General features: G+C 43.3%; 2 protein-coding genes across 5 annotated transcripts; one reads left to right on the top strand and one right to left on the bottom strand.

Annotated features, from left to right (window-relative positions):
* Window positions 1–2,250: 2,250 nt before the first annotated feature.
* maco1b (macoilin 1b) lies at window positions 2,251–16,528 on the bottom strand. Of its 3 annotated transcripts, none has more exons than XM_071524713.1 (11): window positions 16,279–16,528; window positions 14,677–14,818; window positions 13,307–13,433; window positions 12,005–12,128; window positions 11,174–11,352; window positions 10,036–10,600; window positions 7,916–8,074; window positions 6,361–6,543; window positions 6,030–6,150; window positions 5,319–5,493; window positions 2,251–4,720 (listed from the first exon to the last, which is right to left on the bottom strand). In XM_071524713.1, the coding sequence occupies exons 1-11, from the start codon at window positions 16,356–16,358 to the stop codon at window positions 4,518–4,520; spliced, it is 2,058 nt and encodes a 685-aa protein (XP_071380814.1). In that variant the 5' UTR covers window positions 16,359–16,528; the 3' UTR covers window positions 2,251–4,517. The 3 variants fall into 3 exon arrangements, with proteins under 3 accessions (XP_071380814.1, XP_071380815.1, XP_071380816.1); XM_071524714.1 differs by having other exon boundaries at window positions 10,036–10,597; XM_071524715.1 differs by having other exon boundaries at window positions 10,036–10,594.
* A 2,432-nt stretch (window positions 16,529–18,960) lies between these two features.
* On the top strand, window positions 18,961–22,988 carry rhd (Rh blood group, D antigen). Of its 2 annotated transcripts, XM_071524701.1 has the most exons (10): window positions 18,961–19,111; window positions 19,519–19,705; window positions 20,035–20,185; window positions 20,570–20,717; window positions 21,053–21,225; window positions 21,688–21,825; window positions 21,912–22,039; window positions 22,126–22,205; window positions 22,543–22,616; window positions 22,850–22,988. In XM_071524701.1, the coding sequence occupies exons 1-10, from the start codon at window positions 18,961–18,963 to the stop codon at window positions 22,874–22,876; spliced, it is 1,257 nt and encodes a 418-aa protein (XP_071380802.1). In that variant the 3' UTR covers window positions 22,877–22,988. The 2 variants fall into 2 exon arrangements, with proteins under 2 accessions (XP_071380802.1, XP_071380803.1); XM_071524702.1 differs by lacking the exon at window positions 22,126–22,205.
* The last annotated feature ends 4 nt before the right edge of the window (window positions 22,989–22,992 follow it).

Below are 22,992 nucleotides of genomic sequence, written 5' to 3'. Positions count from 1 at the left end.
GAGATGACAAGCCCAGAAACATGAGTGCTATATGGACTAATGTGTTCCCAAGGACACAAGCAACATGTACTCCCTACTCTCCCAGCTACCACAACAATGTCTTGACTTTTATCTGCACAAATAAAACAGATCCAAGAAAGAAATATCACTGCGTCATTGTGGCGCTGTAAACGAAATGATCCTCTACTCGGCTATATTCTTATTTTTGAGTCACAGTTTCACAGTCTGCCGTTACAGCCATGAAAAGGCTCGAGACGAAAGAGTGTTTTCAAACTTTTATGCAAGGCGTGCTAGTAAATCTGCCAGCTCTAATATCCACTTCAAGCGTATAAGACACACCTTGACTTTTAAAGCAGCAAGATGAGTAATAGTTACAGTAAGCGTCTTTCAAAAGAAAAATCAATGAGTTTTGCTGCGGGGGGAAAGAACAGAGGTTCAACTGCAGATTCAGAGGAACACGTGAGCAGGTTGCCCAACACTCACTGAGACGATTCTGCACTGTGAAGGTGAGTGTGAAAGACAACATAAACACGCTTTATTTATTCATACTCGTCATGGGGATAGACGCCAACAGGCAGCCTGACTCATAGCCACGGCCTTGTGAGTATATACACATATCCATTCATCTATTCACATATCTATATTTGTAGCTTTTATGATCACTGCAGAAAACAAATTCATTTTTAATCACAGCTTCTCAGTAGAGCCTGGGGGGGGGGAATAGAAAGGGTATTTCCACTAAGACATTTGCTCATGGACTTTATGTTGAGTAGGTCAAGAGAAACAGGAGAGCTATACCTGGAATTTCTCAATTATAGCTTCATCACTTCCAACAGCTGGATTTACTGCAGGTTTGTATGGCCTAATGGCACTGTAAGTACAGACACTGCCAAATGCTGATAGCTAGGAAAGACCCATTATAATCTATATCAAATCCAAATGTTTGACTGCCAAACAAGTGATGCCAAGCGGGAACTGCAAGTGCAATAAAACAGAGGGTTGAATGTGAAACAAATAATACTCCTAAGACCACGGATACATTATGCGTAACCTATAGGCATCAGGTAATGCAGAGAAAAGTGAGGAGCTTTCCCCACATTTACCTCGCTGCAAAGGTTAATCAAGCGTATTTGGGGAAAACCTGCCTTGTGACAGAATGCTGAGCAGAGGGCTTCTTTCATGCATTGAAATTGAACGTCCTTGGCAGAGTGACTCCTTATCTCCCCCCCCCCCAAATTTCCAAGTGCATTAGATGAATTATTATCGCTCAAATCAAAATGTGTGGCAGCCCATAATTTGGTTCCTTTTATAGTTCCATCGCAGACTGAAATCTCAAGCCCAGAGGTCAGCGTAGCCCTGAGAGTCCCTGATGGTGATTACTTCTGAGTTTGAAAGGCAGACAAAGAGGGGGATGTAGACAAAGAGAAGATGTGCTTAAATTCTCAGAGTTTGAGGATTAAAGGCTAGCAGCCCCCTTGGCATCATCTAATTGGTCCACAGCCCCAACCTCATTTACCTACACCAACCTAGTGCTGTTCTGGAAGAGCTGCCAGCTGGCTTTGCGGGAGCAGTTAGTCACCATATTATGTCTCGCTATGATAGAAGTGGTTGGCATGAAAAATTATTTATGAAATTCCTTTTGTCAAGAGCTGAATGGGATTTTATAATCTTTAAAAAGGCAAATTAGTGGTTCTTGACAGAGTTAATAGCCAGAGAGTCTTTGTGGGCAGAGATAAGCTCCTTCAACCTTAATTAAGAAGATGGACACTGCCTCCTAGTGGTAGGAAGGTGACAATGCATTTTGACAGAAAGTGATGTCTGATTTAGTGTCAACTGAGGCCCAATTTAGAATTTGTTCAAATAAACATTACAAATTTTAAGCTTTTTTGCAACCTTCATGTCCCATTAAAATAAATCTGTTATAATACAGGCTATATCCCATCCGCTTTACTTTAATACTTCTTCACAATACCTACGTAACCAATATGCATTGTGTTAGAGCTCAGTCACTCAATTTGGGGGTGAAAAATGTCTTCTATCAAATATATATTCCAACATAAAACGAATGGTGGGGCAACAGTGTTTCAACAGGGGGGCGTCATATGCTAATTATACATGGATTCAAAATAAGCCAGTAGTCAAAGTTGAAAACTTTGCAAGTTCCTAGACATGTGGTGAGTCCAAACATCTAGTGAAAATAAGCGGAGAAACTCAACTAGCATCATTTGCAAGAAAAATTTTTTTATTCCTTGTAAACCTCACAGAGCGAGAGCGCAGCCAAGGTCAGACCTGGGGAGAAACAGAGCGGTGACTGTGGGCATAGAAAACAAAAAACAAACAAAAACACTTTTCTATACTTTCAACATCAGCTGACCAACCAACTGACTAAACTGCAATTGTCACAACATTTTCAGGAGCCCATGACATAGCAATCTGAGCAAAAAAGCTTCTCCATATACAGTAGGAGAAAACCACACGCACGACAATGACCATTTCGGATGATGGCAAAACCACGTCAGACTCAAGCGATTTCTCCCTGCAGGAAATAACAATAATACCAGAAATAGGAGTAAGGAAAACTGACTGCTTTGAACACCAATTTCCCAGACAGTTGCAAATACTGTAACATTCACAAAAAGAACTGTAATTTCCTAGTCCCTTACTTTCAACTACGTAAACAGTCTACTACAAACAGGTGACCCAATTTCTCTACCTGCTTGACAGAAACTTCAATTAAGTGATATTCAAGAGGACATTTGACAAACACGTCAGCCAATGTATTTGCAATACATTCTTGGAGAACACATTATTAGAGAAACAAGCATTCCGTTCTTGGCACATGGACTGAAGTTGAATATTCATTAAATAAAAGAATAATAATTTTATCCGCAATATTAACTTAAGTGGAGCAATTTCTCTCTCATTTGGCATTTCCAAAGCTTTGTTTGTTTGTATACATTGCACAATCAGAGTCCGTCTTTACAGTTTTTTTCCCTTTCAAAAACAGCATGTGTTTTCTACAGTGCAATTTTTAAGTCAGAAAATTAAAAACAAAAGTGGGACAGCAGCTAAACCGAGGGATTGGGGGGGGGGGGGTTGACAGCAGTGAGATGTGCTTGGGGGGGCTGCGGGGGCGGGGCCATGCGGAGAGCTTTAAACCTGTATGCAGTAGACTCTGTGGTGGCTCACATCATGTCAGCCTACTGGCAAGATGCACATTGGTAGTCAGGGTATGACGAGGCTGGAAAGGACAAAAATGACCGTGTCTTGTATATGCTGTTGTCCAATGTGTCTATTCATCAGGGCTGGTAGGTGTGACTGGCGGAAGGGAAGAAGTTGTCCTCGAGTGCTGACAAGGGATCAGCTTGAATCAGTAGGGAATCAAACCAAAACCACATCAGAGTCCAAAGGCAACTTTGTCCCACTCTACTGGGCGCTGCCAAATCATTATCCTCTCCAGCTTGGCCAGATGCTTCACAACCAATTCAGACGGGCTGGGGCGTATCTCCTCATCAAAACCACTAATTAAGTCCTGACTCAAGGCACTGTGATCATGACAACTGGTGAAAGACTGTGCAGAACTTTGAGAAGGCTTTCTATTTTACACACAGACTTCTCTCACTGCATTCTTTATGCAACTCAAAAACTCTTTTGGACAAGACAGTAGGGGAAACCAAACCGCTTTTGTCATTGATGCTGAACATTTGGTGCCGCTTGGGTTTGTTCACTTCGACATCTTTGCTAATTAGAACGTCTCTATACACCGCAAGATCTTTTCCAGCTTGCTGTAATGAAATCAACACTTGCACCTGAAGAGCGAACAAAGAGAGGACCACACAATACACTTTAAAAAGGCATAACAAACCATTTACCACAAAACCCAAAAACAGCTGAGAGCAGGTTTAATTTGGTGTCCGATTATGGATTAAAATAATAAATTAAATACAACAGGGCGAGAGTCTGTGCCAGCTTTGCACTACATTCCTCTGGTTGTACAGATGTTAACATCCTACCTTGGGAAAAAAGAAAATCTGTCAAAAAATCTGTTTGACATCTGTCAGATCTTCTGACAGATAAAGGAGAACTCTGTATTCCAATTTTAGGAGGAAAAAACAACCTAAAAAAATAAATCTGCCATTCCCCGAGGCCAAAGAGCAGGTAACTGGTTGTAGGTGGTTGAAGTCGTGGTGGGAAAGGGAGAGTAATAACACCCTTGAGATAAAGATACATGCCCGATTCTGTGAGGTTTCACTAGACACTTACAAGAGAAAAAAAATGGGATTTCCTAGTTGACATGTGATGTCCGTTTAAGTTTTTTTTTTTGTCTTTTGTTTTAACTACAACAAATACAGTCACACGATACAACATCCTTCTGACCTGGCGAGAGGAGAAAACAAAAACCCAAGAAAAAACAACGTTCTCTGCCGAGCAGATTCGGAGGTGGTGGGCCCGCGGGAAAAAAAAAAAAATTAGGGGAGGATGGATGGAGGGAAGGAGCGGGAGGAGGAAGGAAGCGTTCACTTTTTGAGGGGCTGGTAGACGGAGGCGTTGGGGTCCAGGCCGGAGGGGTTGGTGTCCATGAACTTGGAGGAGTAGTGGGGGGCCACAGGGGTCATGCTGCTGGTGTCGGCTGTGTAGGAGATGCTGGGCATGACGGCCATCACCTCGGCTATCTTCTGCTTCAGGTCTTTTATCTCCTGGTCCTTCTGCAGGATCTGACCTGCAGACAGACACAGAAACATCAACAAGAATTTCTAAACCTTCCGTGAAAATCAGTCACATATCAGGCAAGTCAATAATGATTGAGTTATATAGGTAGGGACTATCAGCCACAGAAAAAAAAAGCACAGCACAAAAAAGCTGAGATACCTTGCCTAAAAGATGAATTAGACTTGTGGAACTGAGTTAGTAATCAAAGCAAAGAACTCACTCCTCCTTTTCATGGCTGTAACTCAACTAAAACTATAACGCAGTGTAAACTATTAGGTGATGTGTAATAGACTGGGAACGTGGAATATTGTTGGCGAGATACTGCAATGCACTTTACACATTTACTGTGGATATACTGCTGAGACTATGGTTGTGCCATTTGATATACTGCATTGGATTTCTAAACGCTTCAGAAACAAATGAAAATAATAGCCTAAGGTCTTTAACCATCCGTAGCTTCTTTTACAGGTTTAATACCATTACAGTTCCTAGTGCTATTACTATTCCTAGTACAATGGAATTTTTACTATGGTTCAGACCAAAGAAAATATACTGCACATGTGCATAAATATTTTGGGTATGTGCATCAGGCTTTAGTGTTGGCTGACCTTGTGCAATCTCCAGCTGCCTCTTGGCATCTCCCAGCGCTGAGAAGAGGTCCAGTTTGATCCTGGTCTCTGCGCTCAGGCTGTTCTCCAGGTGCTGGGTCTTATCTTGCATGGCCGACAGCGCTGACATCAGCACCTCTGTGTCCTTTTCATTCTCTTTATATTTATGCAGCTCCTGAGTGAAGGACGACAAGGGAGAAAGTCCGGTGATGGCCAGTAGGTTAGCAACTGCGATGGGGTAATATGGTGTGCTGGTGTGTTATGTATGCGCTTGACTGGGTGGGTAGGTAGGTAGCACTTTCTGCTAAATGAAATCCACCTGTTTAAGCGTTGTGTGAAATGTTGTAACTAAGAGAATCACTGAACAAAATATAGTATAGTCATGCGTTGACTTTGCCACTATAGTTATAAAATCCCCAAACTACTTCCTGGTATGTGGATGTACAGAGCACCAGCCTCAAGTTGGTTGATATTTGTTCGACTTCTACCATACTGCCTGGTTTATGAGCGCACACTGTATTTCCTTTATGCAGGGCTCTTGGGGCTCTGTGCGTCCCTAAGAGCTGTAATTACTCTAAGCACTGTGCATGGCAAAAAGCATTACACACAAATGGATACACACACAGAGCTCCTACCACATTAGCACCTAATCATAAGTAGCTTATTTGGCTAACTTGGGCACAGTAAAATAAATGTTTAAAAAATCCTTACCTGCACTTTCATTTCAAGCTCTCGGATCTGGTCCTCCTTGAGCTTGATGTCCATAGTTAGTTTCTTACACTCTGTCTCTAACTCAGTGATACGCCTCCTCAGCGTGTCTGTGCACTCCCCTCTGAGAACAAGAGGGAAAAAACAAGTGAATTTACATTAATGCCAAACATAGGTTGAAGCAAACAATAGGTCACTATTAAATCAATCCGTGTTGGTGGATTGGCTATTGACAACTAAATGTCCCACAACACATTTCCCCATTTAAAAATTCCATACTTTTTCTAGACCTTAATTTCAGAGGAGTCTATTTCAGTGAGAATTTCCCATCTACCTGGATGCTGCTGCCAGTGCTACTGCTCTGGCTGCTGTGGCCTCCTCTAGCTTCTTGCGCTTCTTTTCATCTGCGAGCTGCTTCTCGGCGGTGGCGCGCGCCTCCTGCTCCGCCTTGAGCCTCTTCTCCAGCTGGCCCACCGCCTGTTTGTCCTTCTGCTTTGCCTGCACGGCATTATGGAGCCTGTATACACACACACAAACACATACAAACCATGGAGTAGCACATTAGCCAGCAGGAAGTAAAGGTGAGGAGGTTTCACATTTCTGTGTGTATATCTATGTTTGTATGTAGAGTTGTATATTTATGAATGAATGAATGAGTGAGCACGTTTTAAATTAAACTCTAAATATGCTTGTCTCTTTATTGAATGTTTTGTATTACCTTCTTCTACACACAAAATGGCATAGAAAAAAGGTAGGGCAACATATTTAGATAAAAAATATAGATGAATTATTTTGGCCAGTTCTTGGCTGGTAAATGTTTTAGTTTACCAGACCCAAAAAGTTAATTTCAGACACTGGTTACATTCAATTGAGTGAAAGTAAATGCTCCTTTAACTGAGCAGGAAGGAAGTTTCTATGTGCATTGCAGGGAAAGGAGCCATAGAATATTAAGAGTATCCAAAATGGTATTAGCTGTCTGTTTCCCAGGCTTATAAAATAATTTGAAAAGCACAGACTAAAACCAAATTAGACATCTATTTCAGCATGACCCACCCTCCCCATCATCAGGTCATTATAAGTGTCTAATTCATTTGACTAATGAATGCGCGTCTAATTCATTTAACTAATGAATGCGCCAGTCCTGCTGGGGTTGGACTCAGAGGTGAGTATCTCTAGCCCTCCAGTAACAGAACCTCAAAGAAACTACAGACAAGTTGATCCCACAAATAAATTCTATCTTTCTTCTAATATAGAAATCTAGAATTATAAACGGATCTAGGAGGAGACTTGGGAGGTTTGATTTCAGATTTGTTGCAAACTTTACAATGAGTTTGGTGACACCTACCTCTAAACCTGGCATAAGTTATTGCTATGGCATTCTTATGATGCCAAACCTTGCACGAGAGCTGAGATCTTGCGAGTGAGGAGTATCCGGACGTGACGAAAAGGATAATCACATGCACAGAGACTTCAGCAAGTGCACAGGTGATGCCCACTCCTGTGTGAGCAAGAATGTAGCTTGCAAGCACAAAAACAAGACTTGCACGCATGCATAACCTGAAGAAGAGAGTAAGGTTGACTATAAAGCATGGTACAGTATACACTCAGTGGCCACTAGCTTGTATGGAGAAGGACCTCCTCTTGCCTCTAGAACAGCCTTCGAGTCATGGATTCAACAAGGTGCTGAAACGTTCCACAGGGGTCTTGGTCTATGCTGATTCAATAGCATCACATAGTTCCTGCTGATTTTTTGGCGACTCATGCCTACCCTTGGCTGGACTTGTGTTGTGCCTGGCTTTCACCCTACTAACACTGACACCGTGTTCACAATTCAGTTTTGGCATAGCCTAGCCTTACACTCTGACCTGCTGCCTAGTGACACCACTCACTTGTTCTGCAGCAGCTCATTCTCCTGGCGCAGCTGACCAAGCTCAGAGCGGATAGAGCGCTCAGCACTGCCCAGCGAGCCGATCTGACTGCGCAGGTCCTGCTCCACCTGCCGGCTGGCCTGCAGGTCCGCCTTCAGCTTCTTAACGTCCTGCTCCAATCTGGGGGGAGGAACAGGTGACACACATTTGAGATGCTATATATATATAGGACAATGAACTTTTGTGTTGATGGTGGCATAATTTCATACAGGCTAAAATACTGGTTGAAACAGTTTCAGTTTCTTTTCTGGGATTGATTCATATTGCCTGGCACAGTGCAGCCAGTTTGACTACCAACTACAACCCAATTTGAAGACCAGATGATTCAACCTATGGCATTAACAAGTGGTTTGAAGGTTGAAGACTTGTTTTCACTTAAATGGCAGAAACTGACCTGGTGTGAAAACAATTAGTCAGCATTGTTAGCGCATATCAAAGTGCTCCAAATTAACTATGCCTCTGACACAAACAGACCTCCTCAGGAGGAAGGTTGACTTTGATTTGCTTTTGAGTCTGCTTGGTGGAGCACATTAGAGCATTATGAACACCAACAGCTTAGTTCATCTGAAAGAACAAGTTAGGTGAAATTAGCATTAAGTATGTTCGGTGTGTTTGTCTGTCTATTTGTGTTAGCCCTGCGATGGAGACTGTCCAGAGTGTTTCCCTGGGATAAGCTCCAGCCCCCCTGTGACCCTGAATATGAATAAGCGTATGGAGAATGAATGAATGTATGATGTTCACTGCATAAAATTCATGTAGAGTGTTCACAAGTGCCTTGTTTAAAAGACAAGGTTGGTTGTAATGGCCATTAAAGTTTCTGGTGTATAAACAGCTCTTGCTATAAAAACAGACCATTATCAGCCAATCAGATTCAGGCTATGATAGTCCTGGTCAAATTCACTAATGGGCCAATCTGAGGTTGATATTGGCTCCTTTTCACATCATGAAGCACAAACTGCTATGCAAAACAGCCACAAAGGGGCCAGGCTTTAGGGAAAGATGAAGCTGTGAACAGAAAGTGAACTGTGATCTCAAAAGACCTGAAGTGAAAACATGGAGGACACAGTTTGTTGACTGAGTTTGATTTAGGGATTAGTTAAATGTGAGAACACTCTAAATTAAATACTGAAGCTGATCAAATGGATTCCAGACCATGAACTAGAATTTAATGATGCACAGGGATTGAAGTAATTTCTCAGTACTTGGTTGACATCTGAGACAGACAAGAAACAAACAAACTCAACCACACCAAAAATGCACATTGCAAAATGTAAATTAATGGCGAAATCAGAGAGAGAGAGAGAGAGAGAGAGAGAGAGAGAGAGAGATGGAGAGAGAGAGAGAGACAAAGAGTGACAAAGAGAGAGAGAGAGAAACAGAGAGTGAGAGAAAGAGAGAGACAGAGAGAGAGAAACAGAGAGGGAGAGAGAGAAGACAGTGCAAACATTTTGCCCATCAACTGTGTCAAGTGGCTGTCAGTTGCAGAAATACACAACAGGAGAATGAAATATATCACATAGTATGACTAATTTCTTTGACATTTTAAATAATCTGCCACCATCAATACCACACTAAATTTATACCTGGAGATTTAGATAACACCAATAAAAAAACATTGAAAACATGCACACATTTTGTCCTCAAGTCATCACCATTCCACTAATATGTTGCCTGCTGAAGATGGCAACATATTAGGATTGCAATTCACTTTCTTAACACCCTCAGAACGATTAAATCACATTAGCAAGAGAGCTACTTAATGGCCACCTGTGGCTTGCATTGTGTGGTTTCTGTTAGGTGTCATGGGTGGACACAGATTTGATAGGGGAAATTTCATGCAGCCATCACACACCAGCCAAGTAGGCCAACGGAGACCTGAACTTGAGAAAATGATCAGTCTGACAGCCAAGCTTGATGTTCTCTCTGTCATTACATGTTTTAACAGCTTGCGTGTGCATTTTTAGTGTCATAAGCCTCAAGCATGTTCTGTCAGTATAATGCATTAGTACTCAAACATAATGAATTGAAAAAGGTGTGTGTGTGTGTGTGTGTGTGTGTCTGTGTGTGCACACACTTCTTACCTAACAAGTGCTTCTGGCTTGCTCAGCTGGTTGTTGGGGATACAGTTATCTGTGGGATCCCTGTGGGAGCCACCTGATGTCCCCTTCCCCGCTGGTAACTTCTGCTTCTTCTCATTCTTCCCTGAGGAAGAGGAGGATGGCGGCGCAGAGGAGGGCACGCTGCCGTTGGTTGCGCTGTGGCCGCGGGGCGAGGAGTTGACCGCTGCGGCGTTGCTGCTAGCGTTCTTGTAGTTTTTGGAGGAGGAAGAGGAGGAGGAGGAGGAGCAAGAGGAGTTGTTGTCCTCTTTAAGCAGCAGGTTCTCTGTGCTGCCCAACTCTGTGGTCAGTCTCTTGTTGTTCATATGGTTCTCCATATACTCCATCTCCTGGAGTTTAGAGTCCACCGAAGACGGCAGGATGCTGCTGCTGTTGTGCTGCTTTTTAGCCTCCCCACCGCCCCGCCCCTCTTTCCCTTTTTCTCTGTACTCTAGCTCCGGCAGTGGTGCCGACGTCTTTTTACTGGCCGGGGCGCCATTCTGTGAGACTGGGGGCGTGTCCACCTCAGATATTCCTTTAGCTGCTGCTGCTGTGTGGATGAAGGAGGGAAGTGAAAGAGATCAAATACATTTGATGACAGACTTCATCTGAACGAGGAAGTCCAGAAGTCCTAATCTCATGTGCAACCCCCATCCCCTCATGCCCGGTCCTGTGACTGATATCCCCTTCCTTGAGCCCATTATGGTTAAAGCGCACATGCATCTTCAAACTTCTATTCCTCTTAACCCGAACTGCCATTCTGCAGCTATAAGGACAATTGATGACCTCCCAACGGTCAGGAGAAATATTTAAAAAAAAAAGTAAAATTAGATGCCAATTAGATACACTAGTGAAAATAGAGAGAAAAGTTCTGACCCAGCCTGCACCTGCAACCTGAATTAAATCCAAGTACATGTAGTTGGAATTTACCTTGGCATGGCTGTGATGGAATAACCTGTTATAATTACAAAACCATCCACACCCTCTGCATCACTGGCATAAGTGTGGTGTTGTGTGGGTGAATGTTGGGAACCTTTTACAGAATGCATACTGTACATGTGCCTCAGGCTTCCTAAGCCAGTTGCCTTGTGTGTGTGTACATGCATGTGTGCTTGACTCTTACCTTCCTCTGCCTCCCTCTCCTGCCTCTGCAGCATCTGTTGTTCTGGGGGCAGAGCCTGCTGTAGGAGCTGCATGTAGAACTCGTTCTCCTTCTGCACCTCCTTCTGCTTCCGGAGGCGCATCTTATAGCTGACATAGCTCTTGAAGCCAAAGCCCAGCGTGACCACTGGGTAGCCAATGCTACAGAGATGGACAGAAGAATGTGCATTCATGGGTCCACAAAAAGTCTATGTGCAAGTGGATCAAAATACAAACAAGTAAAGGTTCAATTAAGTAAACACTGCTGCAAAAATTGCTGAGTTTAGGGTATTATCACTCAAGCATAATTTCTCATTTAACTACGTAAAGAGCTCAGTTACACAGCATAATGTGGGTTAGCACAGCCAAATTCAAATCCAGCTCAAAGGTCTTAAGGACTCCTTAGATTATAATTGTAGACCTGTCTTAGCCTGAGGCAATGAATGACCTTATAGATGTAAAGCTGAAATGTTCCCCTAAACCTCTTCAAGGATTTTTAATAACTGTGCAGACTGCCTGCTTATAACCTCTCTTTAGAGTAACAAATGGAGCTAGCGGGGATCTAAGAGTCATTACTTACATAGACTAACAAGCAAATATAATATTATTCCACATTGTATTGCTGAGAGCTAATGGGGCAGAACAATCTTCAGTCGCCTGTGGACTGGTGAAGGCGTCTTAGTCCACATCATCCCTCTACACCCTGCTGACACTTTCATGTTAGCCACTAGCATGGACATGCCTTCAGGTCAAGGGCAGCGAAAGCTTTGACAGTGTGCCACTGCCCCCAGTTGAGAGAGAACCATTGGCTCACCAGTGTGCAGCGAAAGGGCGACACAAGTCCACATGGAAGTTCTTCAGGTCTTTGAATCTGATGGCTGCCTCTATGTACACGAAGAGTATCCATAGAGACACTGTGGGCAGACAGACCCCTCTCTCTGTGAACACAGCAGAAGAAGAGAAAGATGTTAGAGGAGTAAAAGCTACTTTTAGACCAACACCGCTGACTAAATGACAGCGAAGACATGATTAACACTGCAATATGCATGTACAACTAAGGAAAACCTAAATTCTCTCTCTCTCTCTCTCTCTCTCTCTCCCTCTCCCTCTCCCTCTCCCTCTCCCTCTCCCTCTCTCTCTCTCTCTCTCCCTCTCCCTCTCCCTCTCCCTCTCCCTCTCCCTCTCCCTCTCTCTCTCCTCTCTCTCTCTCTCTCTCTCTCTCTCTCTCTCTCTCTCTCTCTCTCTCTCTCTCTCTCTCTCTCTCTCTCTCTCTCACACACACACAGGGCCAGACCACCATTCTGTACAATACAATCCTTAAAATTTCCCACACTCAGCATGGGTCTCAAGTAATCTCCCCACTGACACACCGTCAGCACTGAACAGACAGGGTGGTCAGGACACAGGCGCTGCCCATTGTCTCCTGGGCTGAAATAAGCTCAGAAACTTTCACCACCAGGCTGTGGAGTAGTAAGAGATATTAATACTCTCATGACGTCCCATGGATGTGAATGTCACTGCTGTGTAAGGTTGGAGGGGTCAGGGAGCTACTGGGGACCCCTCTGTTCACCCCCACCCCTCCCCCCAACTGGCACTGAGACTCCAATCTGACACCTGGCCTTTGGTCAACACAGGGGCCTACCGCTAAATCAGACTGACACCTGATCCGGACAGTGCTGCTCGCTTACAGACGCCACGCGAAATTCTAAGAAGTAAGCTTGCTCTTTGTAAATAAGATAACACAATGTGCGTGGGCATTGCACAACACTTTTAACACCTGCTTGGACCCATTGCACCACGAGGGAGAACAACACAAAATAGAGCAAGTTCTAAGGGTTAACAGGGTGCTACCATTATAAAATATGGTTTAGCGCAAGTATCCACAGTGTAAGTGCTTTCTAATCATGTTAAAATGCACAAAAAGCTCGTCTCTCAGCCATGTCTTACAGCACTGTTAGATAGCACCTAATACAGTTGGAAACTCTCAAGGTCATAGCCATGAGGTAGCTTTTGTTCCTGAGTTATGAGCCTTTTGCCAACTTCAGTCAAGGTAATCAAGGAGTATAAGAAGATACCTGGCCTCTCACACTTTCCCATACACAGGAGAGGGCCTTACCTGTGTGCCAGACGTACTGCACCCACACGTAGGTACTGGCAGCAAAGAATAGCCATTGCACCGGGATGAAGAGCAGGCATATGATGTCCGAGGTAAACGCAACACACACAAAGAACACTGAGAAGGCCTGTTGGGAAGAGGCGAGGTGGATTAAACAGGTGGTTATGATAACATGGTAATAAAAACACATCCAGAAAAAAAGATGTAGGTCTTGTGTCCCTGTTACCATTTCATGGCTCTAAGCTGATGAATCACAAGTTCAACACATCAATGCCAATCATTGATTTAGTAGAGCCTGCTCTAGAGAATTTAAAAAGGCAGGAGAAGGATAAACAGTATGTAAAGACCTAAACCATTCCCATAAATCAGTGAAGCAGCACTCAAAATCCCCTCATGTTGGGCGCCCTGGTGGCTCACGGAGTAGGGCGCGTACCATAAGGCTCAGTCCTTCCTGCAGCGACCTGGGTTCGCATCCAGCCCCATGTCCTTTGCTGCATGTCCTCCCCTCGCTTTCTCTCCCATACCTTCCTGTCTCTCTCTCACTATATCTCTCAAATAAAGCATAAAATGCCAAAAATAAATCTTTAAAAAAAAAAAAATCCCCTCATCTTGTATTCAGCAGCAATTTTATTAATCGTTTAAAGTCCAGTGCTCCCTGATGACTCATTTTCAATATATCGTGGAGTTAAAAATACAGACTTATGTCCCTACTTACTTTCAATACATCATGGAACAGGCAATATGCCAGTCTTTGCACTGCACTCATGTCAGTTTTCTATCTGAGTGTTGGACAGTTTCACACATCTCCAATTAAAAAGTCTCAAGTTTGGAGCAAATTATGGAATTTCAATTTTCACTTTCATTTCCACATTTGTGGGATTGAGTACAAAGCTACAGATGTACTGGTCTCTTTCTCACACAAGCGGATGGGAAAGAAAGGCATGTGTGTGCGGTGAGTTTACAAGCAATAGCTGCATGAGCACCGGCGAGACTAGTCTCTGAGAACATAACGTGATGCGCAGCATTACAGATTGCTTTAAATCAATTTCTATATACTGACCAACTTTTGATTTTGAGGTGGCGCGTGCCTATATTGTGGAAGCCTATGTATGGGAAACACTGTAATGCTCAGGGATTATGAGGAACATCAAAACATCAAAACTCGACATCCCAATGGGAAATCAGAAGAGGATAATGCAAGTCTATAATTCACAGCACGTCTGCACTTGTTTGATCTCCTTTAAGTGCACTGCCAAAAGTTATGAGTGCAGCCCAGAGAGAAAGAAAGGGTTGAAAAGCTGGCCATGCCACCGTTCTCTCTCTTTCCTTATGAAAGGATAATATCGAAGCATCGGAAGATAGCCACTCACCAGCCCCTGGTATCTGAAGGAGTCGTACACGCTCCGGATGAAGAGCCAGAACGGCCAGAGGTACTCAAACCTGAACTCCAGCACAAAGTCTGCCAGCAGCACCAGTGCCCACACCACCAGGAACTTCAGGTACAGGAAGGTACTAAACAAAATGGAGAGATCAAATGTGGGATAACATAGCCATGAGATGTACTGGAACACAAACACACAACAACCCTCTCCAAGTATTTGTTTTAGATTGTAAATCTGACTTGTGGCAACAAAAATGTTTCTCATCTTTAATCTCTACAGCCAATATATGGCAAATTGGTGAATAATTCAATAAATCAAAGAGAATCTGCTTTATTGTATGCGGGAGTGTATCAAGTATGAGTGTGAGAAGTAGGCTATGTGTGCAGCCTAGTGCTGCTGTTTGAGAGATTAGATGTGCGCTGCATTTAGTCTAAGCAGCTTATATTATAAGATGCAAATGGGCATATGTACATTGAGCATATATTTAAGAAACACTTTAAGCATTCTGGAGGAGACATAAGGGTTGCATCTAAAAAGAGCAATCCACATCATCAACAGACCACTGAACTCTGGCATGTGCAATCGAAAGGTGCCACCTTGATAATGTGGGCACACTTTGATATGTACTTTGGTGTGTGATGCTGCTTGAAACATGACAACACTGCCAAACTCTGATCTACAAATTTCTTACAGCATGCAAGTTTACATGTTTGAGTTGTTAGATCATTAAGACCTGCAAAGAGACACAGTAGGGGTGTTCTCTGATCTCAATTGAATGTTTGCTGTTTTGTAGTGGGGGCACCTGTTCAATACCTCAAGGACTACCTCACATCTCCTGCACTAGATGCCACGTGTGAAAGTAGCTAACGCTAGTTACGCTAGCCTTTTGGTTTGTCAAGTATGTAGGAAGTCATTGACAGGTGGGACCTGTCAGGTGTGGCTGGGCAGGACAGCTGACTATCAACCAAGTAACATTTCTTTAGCCAAGACAAAAGAGTGCAGCACAAGCACTGCACAAGTAAGGCTCGAGTTGACTACCAGTCAAGCCAGTTTGATGATTTAGGTTTAAGGTTAACATTAACATTAACATAAGTTGCACTATTATTTGCTGAGTGTATCGCCTGTAGTGAAGTTTGGCAGACAAAACTGCAGTGCTAGCTAGCATACCTTAGCTAACACACTAGCTGTTAATTTCAACTTGGCTAGCAAATGACAATTAACGTAAGCTAACGTTAGATAACCAAGGTTCCTAGCATCACCCCCTATCCAAAAATCCACTGTCTACAAATTAGTCCAAGCAGTCGTGAGGGAGAGCCTCTATGACATGATTCAAAACAGGCTGTTTCAAGGCCTAACGCTATAGCTAACGTTACCTGCTAATCTACAACAACAACACACAGCTAGCATATGCTAAGATGTCGCTAGTAGCTACCCATGGCTAGGTTAGCAAGCTAGCTGGAGGTGGCATTTCAGTGACATCAATCGTAGTGTGTTTAAATTCGGTTAGCGATCCAGCAGCAAGCATCTCTAAGCTAGCCAGTGGCCCCCATTATTGTCGTGAGGAGAACCCCTTCGTCAGGCTCCATATACCTGCCGTATATACCCTCGGTGATTCGGTTCCGTTTTAACGGCCGTCGGAGTTTGCTGCAGTCCGCATTGCGCCGCTTCATCCTCCTCCCCTTCGCTTTGGCCTTTGAATACCCACTGTAATCTTATCCAGTTTTCTTGCGTAAACAGACAAAGATAATAAATGAAGTGCTTGTGGTATATGTCGCTGTTATTATTTTTTCCCCACTGGAAACAAAGAAATAAATAAAGGACTCTCTTCAGGAACCTCCTCTTTTTCTCTTAGCGCAGGCTCAATAAGCCCAAACCGCGCTGTAATTTACGTACGTCAAATTGTGAGACAGGTGGTGGGTCCAATCAATCTATTTGCCGAGGCCTCCCACTTTGATGGATGCAAAGATGGGCCATTTATGTTCCACCGTGGCCTGTCGCTCAGCTCTCATCCGCCAAAGACGACAGGGAAGGGGCGGAAACAACGACCACTTTGTCGAACGCCTCGCCGTTCAACCAATCAAATCGTTTGTGGACAAATCGGGCATCGGTGAATGACCAATCAACTGACCACGGAGGCGGGCTCTTTCATGGATGTTTCTGCATGAGGTTTATTATGTGCAGAAAATATGCAGGCGAGGAAAAAATCCCTTTGTGGTAGATACAAAAAAACATCCATCCTAACATCTCGGGGTTATTTATATCTGAGCCTTTGTGTATGGCTCATTGACAGGCCTGCCCCAAGGCCTGGTAGGCCATCTACGTTTTGTTGCCAGATTATTGTGTGTGTGTGTGTGTGTGTGTGTGTGTGTGTGTGTGTGTGTGTGTGTGTGTGGTGGCTATTTCCATCAGGAACACAAAAACTATTGGGATTTGTCTTCTTTTTCGAGTGACCTGATAAAAGAAAATATATAGAGAGTACATGGAGAAAATAATATTCTCCAGAATATGCCATTTCACACATAGCAATTATTTTCTTGTGGCATATTGATCGCTGTGTAAATTAAATGCCATATTTAGCGCCCTTCCATGTAATGTGTATGTATGGGAGTTTAATTGAATTGAATTAAATTGAATTGAGGATTAACAGGTATTGGACTAAAATCATTTTAATCATAGCCGGCCTACTGATGATTTCTGAGGGTGTCAGACAGTTATAATAATATTGTTATCATATTGCAGTACTTTTTTAGCATTGCCAAAATGTTATAGTCCTGGTTTTGTCATTCTGGGAAAAATGTTGACACGCATAGGTATCTGTAAACATGTGATCACGTGAACATGTGAACATGTGCATCATTACATAGCCTACCTATAAATATTCGAACAGTAGTGGAAGTATACAGTATAGTCTTGAAGGGAGGCAACATTTCTGGTTGAGAAGAATAAAGTTTAAGTTTCACTTAGTATCAGAATAAAACGTCACGCTTTTCCAGTCAAGCAAGACCATAAAGCTTGATTTTAACAAAGAAAGAATGAGGGAGTCCGCCACAGGAAATACTGGTCTGGCAGCAGATTAATATGAAAGGCTTTGCATGTGCAGGCTTGGGGTTGCGCCCCTTTTCAAAGCGCCGGTGTTCCGGTATCTACACCGGCAGCAGATGCGTCAGTTTGAACTCCAGTGCAAGTATGTATAACTGCAGCCTGGAGCAACTCCACATGGGCGGGAATTAACAATTGGTGTGATGGATGAGTCATCTGACCCAAGTTTGATATAGTTGTAAAGGAAATGATAATGTCAAAGAAGGAATTTCGGTGACATTTTATTTGGTGTTTTAACCTGCAGTGCATGCTTTCACGTGATTTCTATACAGTAGGCTACAAGCACGATCAATAGCGAGAAACTAGGTTTCAAGTTGTCACAAACTTGAACGGTGATGTGGGAATAAGAATAACCCACTCCGGATTATGGTTCACAATATATAGGCCTGGCAGGACATAATCAATGCATAATAGACCTAGCAGTATAATTAAGAAATATTACACAGGAGGGTTTAGTTCACTGCCATTATTGCCTGTACAGCGATGACTAGAAATTAAAAATAAAGTTATGTGGCTTGGCTGCGAAGCATGTGTTGGTAATGATGATCCCACATGAGGAACAAAGGTTCACCCAACATCACCCATCTACCTAATGTCACAAATCGCGCTTCTGATAGACAAAAAAGGATTCACAATGGCATCAGTTTAAAATTTTAAAGCAATCAAAACTCAACCCTAAGTCTAATTATTAAAAGGGCGTTGTCAAAATGTTCCTGACCTTGGTATTATAAGGTTCTATCTGACCTTTTTGTCAAAACTGAGTTAGTCGCATGAACCTATTCTATGAGGGCCTGTTGACATATGTGTGGTGTTATTTTTTTTTTTTAAATAATGATTTTTGAGTCTATAATTTCTAAAACAAAAGGACCCATATCAATTTAACTCAATGGATGCTGAAAAATTTGAAGCTCAGTATCTCAGAACTATCCTGAAGGCAGATAGAACCTTTTAATTCTAAACTCACGAAATCCGGCCTGTCCCGATCTTCCACTTTCCTGAAACTAAGGAAGCATGCTGAAGTCAAGCAGTGCTCCAGATGGCAGCTAATGTCAGTCTCTGTTGCTGTCTGCCAGTTGGAGCTAAGCACCTCCCACTTAGAGTTAGCACCCACCTATTTGGAGGTACCCCGGGCCGCAGCTATACCCTACTCCCCCAGTGCGCAGAAAACCTCTCATGGCTCCTCAGTACGCACCAAGTCTGCGCTCCCGTTTGGCCCCCCTGCTATTTTTCCTGCAGACAGGATTCATTGTCATATTTGCCTTTTACGTTGAGCTCGAACAGAATGTCAAGACAGATGGAAATACTTTCAGCAGCTTTTACTCAGGTGAGTTGTTTTGGGGAGGAGTGGAGGAGGGGGAGAGAGGGGAGTGGAAAGGTATAGGTGTTTTCATGTTTTCAATTAATTATCTCGTCAGTAGCCTACCGCTTTGTATATGTATTTATTCGTTGAAATAATACAGCCCTTAAGCTTTTCACATACGGATTTCATGGGTTCTTGTAAAAGAGAATGTGACAGAGAGATAACACAGAGTGGAGTAGGATGGAGAGGGGCTGCTATTACTGCTGGGCAATGATAAGCTTGTGCTTGGCTGTCTTGGACACTGGGGGTGCAGATGACCTCAGCTGAAATGGCTAAGGCCTCCTAAAGATTGTTAAACCGCTAACATATAACAGATAGTGTGGCAGAGTGATATGTTGTGAGATGTTTTTTTAATACTGTTTCTCTTGCAGAGTTCCAGGATGTGAACGTGGTGGTGATTCTGGGTTTCGGCTTCCTAAGCTCTTTCCTAGTGCGGTATGGTTTCAGCGGCTCTGGGTTCAACCTCCTTGTGGCAGCGCTGGCAACCCAGTGGGCCGTCATCCTCAATGGCTTCGAGTCCTGGTATCACAGAGGAAAGATCAGGGTCGATTTGAGAAGGTAGATTATCAGCTGAAGCAAACAGTCCAGATTTCCCCAGTTCATTTGTAATTACACATTGCATAGGTGATATGGAATCAGGCATGGATTTAGCTGGATCTCTTCTAAAAAAAAAAGTGTCACTTTTTGAATACTAGCTGTCCTAGATATATTTCATAAAGACAGGATGTGATAGTGATCTTAGCTTTATAAGAACAAGATCTTGTAATACAGCAAACTACTTTAATGTGTGGGTGGTCAAGTGGCCTAGTGGTTACAGTGACCATCCCATAACTGAAAAAGGTCATGGGCACAACAGCCATTTGCCCTGTCAATGCATTTTACCCCAGTTTGGTAGTTGCGGAGATGTGCGCCGCCTCTGCCCTCATTTCCATGGGTGCAGTGCTGGGGAAGACTAACCCTGTCCAGCTGCTCCTCATCGCCCTCCTGGAGGTGTCAGGGTTTGTCCTGAACGGATGGCTCCTCCAGACATTCCTGAAGGTAAGTGTCTTTCAATCATGTCTTACATCCTTATCACCATCATCAACCCTTCAGTTCTTCAGGTTGATAAAGGCAGTCGCCATACTGACCCTGGATAGGAAACAGTGACCTCTCGCCAGGTTTGCGAGGACTCACCTCTGGCAAATTTTAAACAAAGACAATTTGAGTGTTTTTTTTCCCCCAGAGCTGTATTCACACTCAGCAGGACCCAAACGCCAACATGTCCTGTGCACCAAAATGTGTGTGTAGTCACCTCATTGTGTATAATATGTAGTGTATAGAGTATGTGCAACACTCATTCCTCATACATGCTTTGCACTTAGTGAATAATGATGATCCTGATTGTGTTGGTGATTAGGGGATGATTATGTTCTCTAACTCCAGGTGCATCCTCTCAACAGCATCATGCTGCTTCACATCTTCGGGGCCTTCTTCGGACTGATGCTGACCTGGGCCCTGTATCGGAAAGGATCGCAGCAGCGATTTGAGAAAGAGAAATCTGACCGCAAAACAGGATTGTTCTCCATGTTGGGTGTGTAGCAGACTATGCCTCTGATTTTACTGTTAAATGTTGCAGTGGGGTGGTGTGGCGAGGGGGGTGACCGTCCTCTAACTGGAGGACTTTTAACTGTTGGCAAGCATCCACCTTGCTGAGGTGTCCTTGAGCAAGACACTGAATCCGTACCAGCTCTCTGTTGCTGACCTCTGACCTCTGACCTCTGAGGGGGGCAAGCAAAAGAGAATTTCCCTATGGGGATCAAAAAGGTATCGCAATATTATTATAAATGGGCAAAAAACAATGGGAATTTCATAACAAGTGTGCTTAGAGCTGATCAGAAATCATGTCATATGCTGACTGTTCTCCAGGGTCTGTGTTTCTGTGGATGTTTTGGCCCAGTTTTAACTCAATCCTAGTGGACCATCCTGCTCCTGGGAGGAAGCTCTGGGCGGTTTACAGCACCTACCTGGCCCTGGCTGTTAGTGCTGTGACAGCGGCTGCTGTGTCTGTGCTCTCCAGCCCCAAAGGAAAACTCAACCCGGTATGATCTGAGATTTCGTTCAGTGGATAAAGTCACTATGAGCTGGGAGATCAGTGAAAGGGCCTGTACCTGTCTTTGGAGCATGAGAACCATGAAAGATTCTCATAGATTTGCTCAAGAGAAAATGAAGGGAATGATTTTGGAATAACTTCCTCTGTCAGACGTTACTCAAAAATCTTTTTTCTTGTAATAATTGATAAACAGAGCAGTTAGTACATGAGAATGGCATATAGATGGCGGAAAGTACCACTATCATCACCTTGCAATTATAGCCGTCTATAAGGTGACTGCATGGCTTCAAATTCTGGCTCATGTTGTCCCACTCTTCAGTATCTTCAAGTCAGTAAAGTAATTACTCATTTATGGAGGACTGCCCACTTTTCTTTCAAAATAAGAGAGATACATACTATCAATGTGAGGATTGATTTTAAGCTTGGCCTTTTGTCTTCATTCCTCCATCAGAGCCATATGCAGAGATGCACCCTTGCCGGTGGTGTTGCTATCGGAGTTTCCATGTCGGTGGTTCATCTGCCGTGGGAAGCCATGACAATCGGATTTGCCGCTGCTGTGATATCGACCCTGGGATTCCGTTACCTTAAGGTTTTGATCACCAAGTGAGCACATTTCCCTTGATTGAGCAAATAATCTAGTTGTTGTACCACCTCACATCCTCCTGTGTCTTCCAGCTCAACATGCAGCTTGCGTTCGAGTGCCATGACACCTGTGGAGTTCTGAGTGCACATGGACTCCCCGGTCTGCTGGGATGGATAGCACATCTCCTCCTGCAGATAAAGGATTCTGATGATCACACAAGGTAGGGATACACTCACTGTCATATGACTTGCATTTACACATACACACACAAGGTCTGACACCCTGCATTACTGGTCCTTTTCGCAGGGCAATCCAGTTTGCTGTGTTCCACATTTGTACTCTCCTCATCACCCTAAGTCTTAGTATGTCCATGGGAATCATTACAGGTGAGTCTTCTCTCCATCAAGGTGGTTTCTATAATAAACAGCCTTGTATGATCATACAAGAGGGCAGCAAAGACCCCAAGAGCTGCTGGTCAAGGCCCAGATTGCATTCTCTTGTAGTGAAACAATGTGATCAAAAGTTAAATAAACTGAATATTTAAAAAAAGAGAAGAAATATTTTACTTGACACTGATTTTTATCTCGGGACACACCTGAGCTCACTCCTTAGAACACAAGTATGCTGCATTACATGGGTCGACAATGTCAGTATGTCGATACTGTAACACGTTAGTCATTCATGAACCCTGTTTCCTTAACTTTCATATGCTGTCGTCCAAAGGACTTCTACTCAAGTGGAACTTCTGGAGACCGCCGCAAGACAAGAAATGTTTTGATGACCAGGCTTTCTGGGAGGTACGTATTCAAGATTTGTACTTTTCTAATAGGCAAAGTACAGGTCTATTCTTTCTGACTGTTTCGAAATGCACTTTATGAAGCTTAGAATTATTTGTAGTAATAGTAAACAATATTTCACTTTGCATTATTTAGTGTTGTTTCACACAAAGGAAAAAAAAACTTATACAATAACAAGATATAACAAAATCCAGTCTGGAGAGCGCTGTACTGAAAATGTTCATATTTTGCAGTTTCCCCATCTTGTAGTGCACAAGTAAGAAGTTGGAGCACGGAGAAGTGGATCAAATCTAATGTTGGAATCATTTTTGACATGTCATTGTATATAATCATATATAATTATCCTTACTTTTCATGAATAGTAGTCATTAGGTGC

Source organism: Centroberyx affinis, unplaced genomic scaffold, assembly GCF_046629955.1.
Source record: "Centroberyx affinis isolate AG114_WGS23_722 - 3 ecotype Tasmania unplaced genomic scaffold, CSIRO-AGI_Caff_v1 ptg001226l_1, whole genome shotgun sequence".
NCBI lineage: Eukaryota > Metazoa > Chordata > Actinopteri > Beryciformes > Berycidae > Centroberyx > Centroberyx affinis.
Note: the sequence above shows the minus strand (reverse complement) of the source record. Positions and strands in the feature narration are given on the sequence as shown.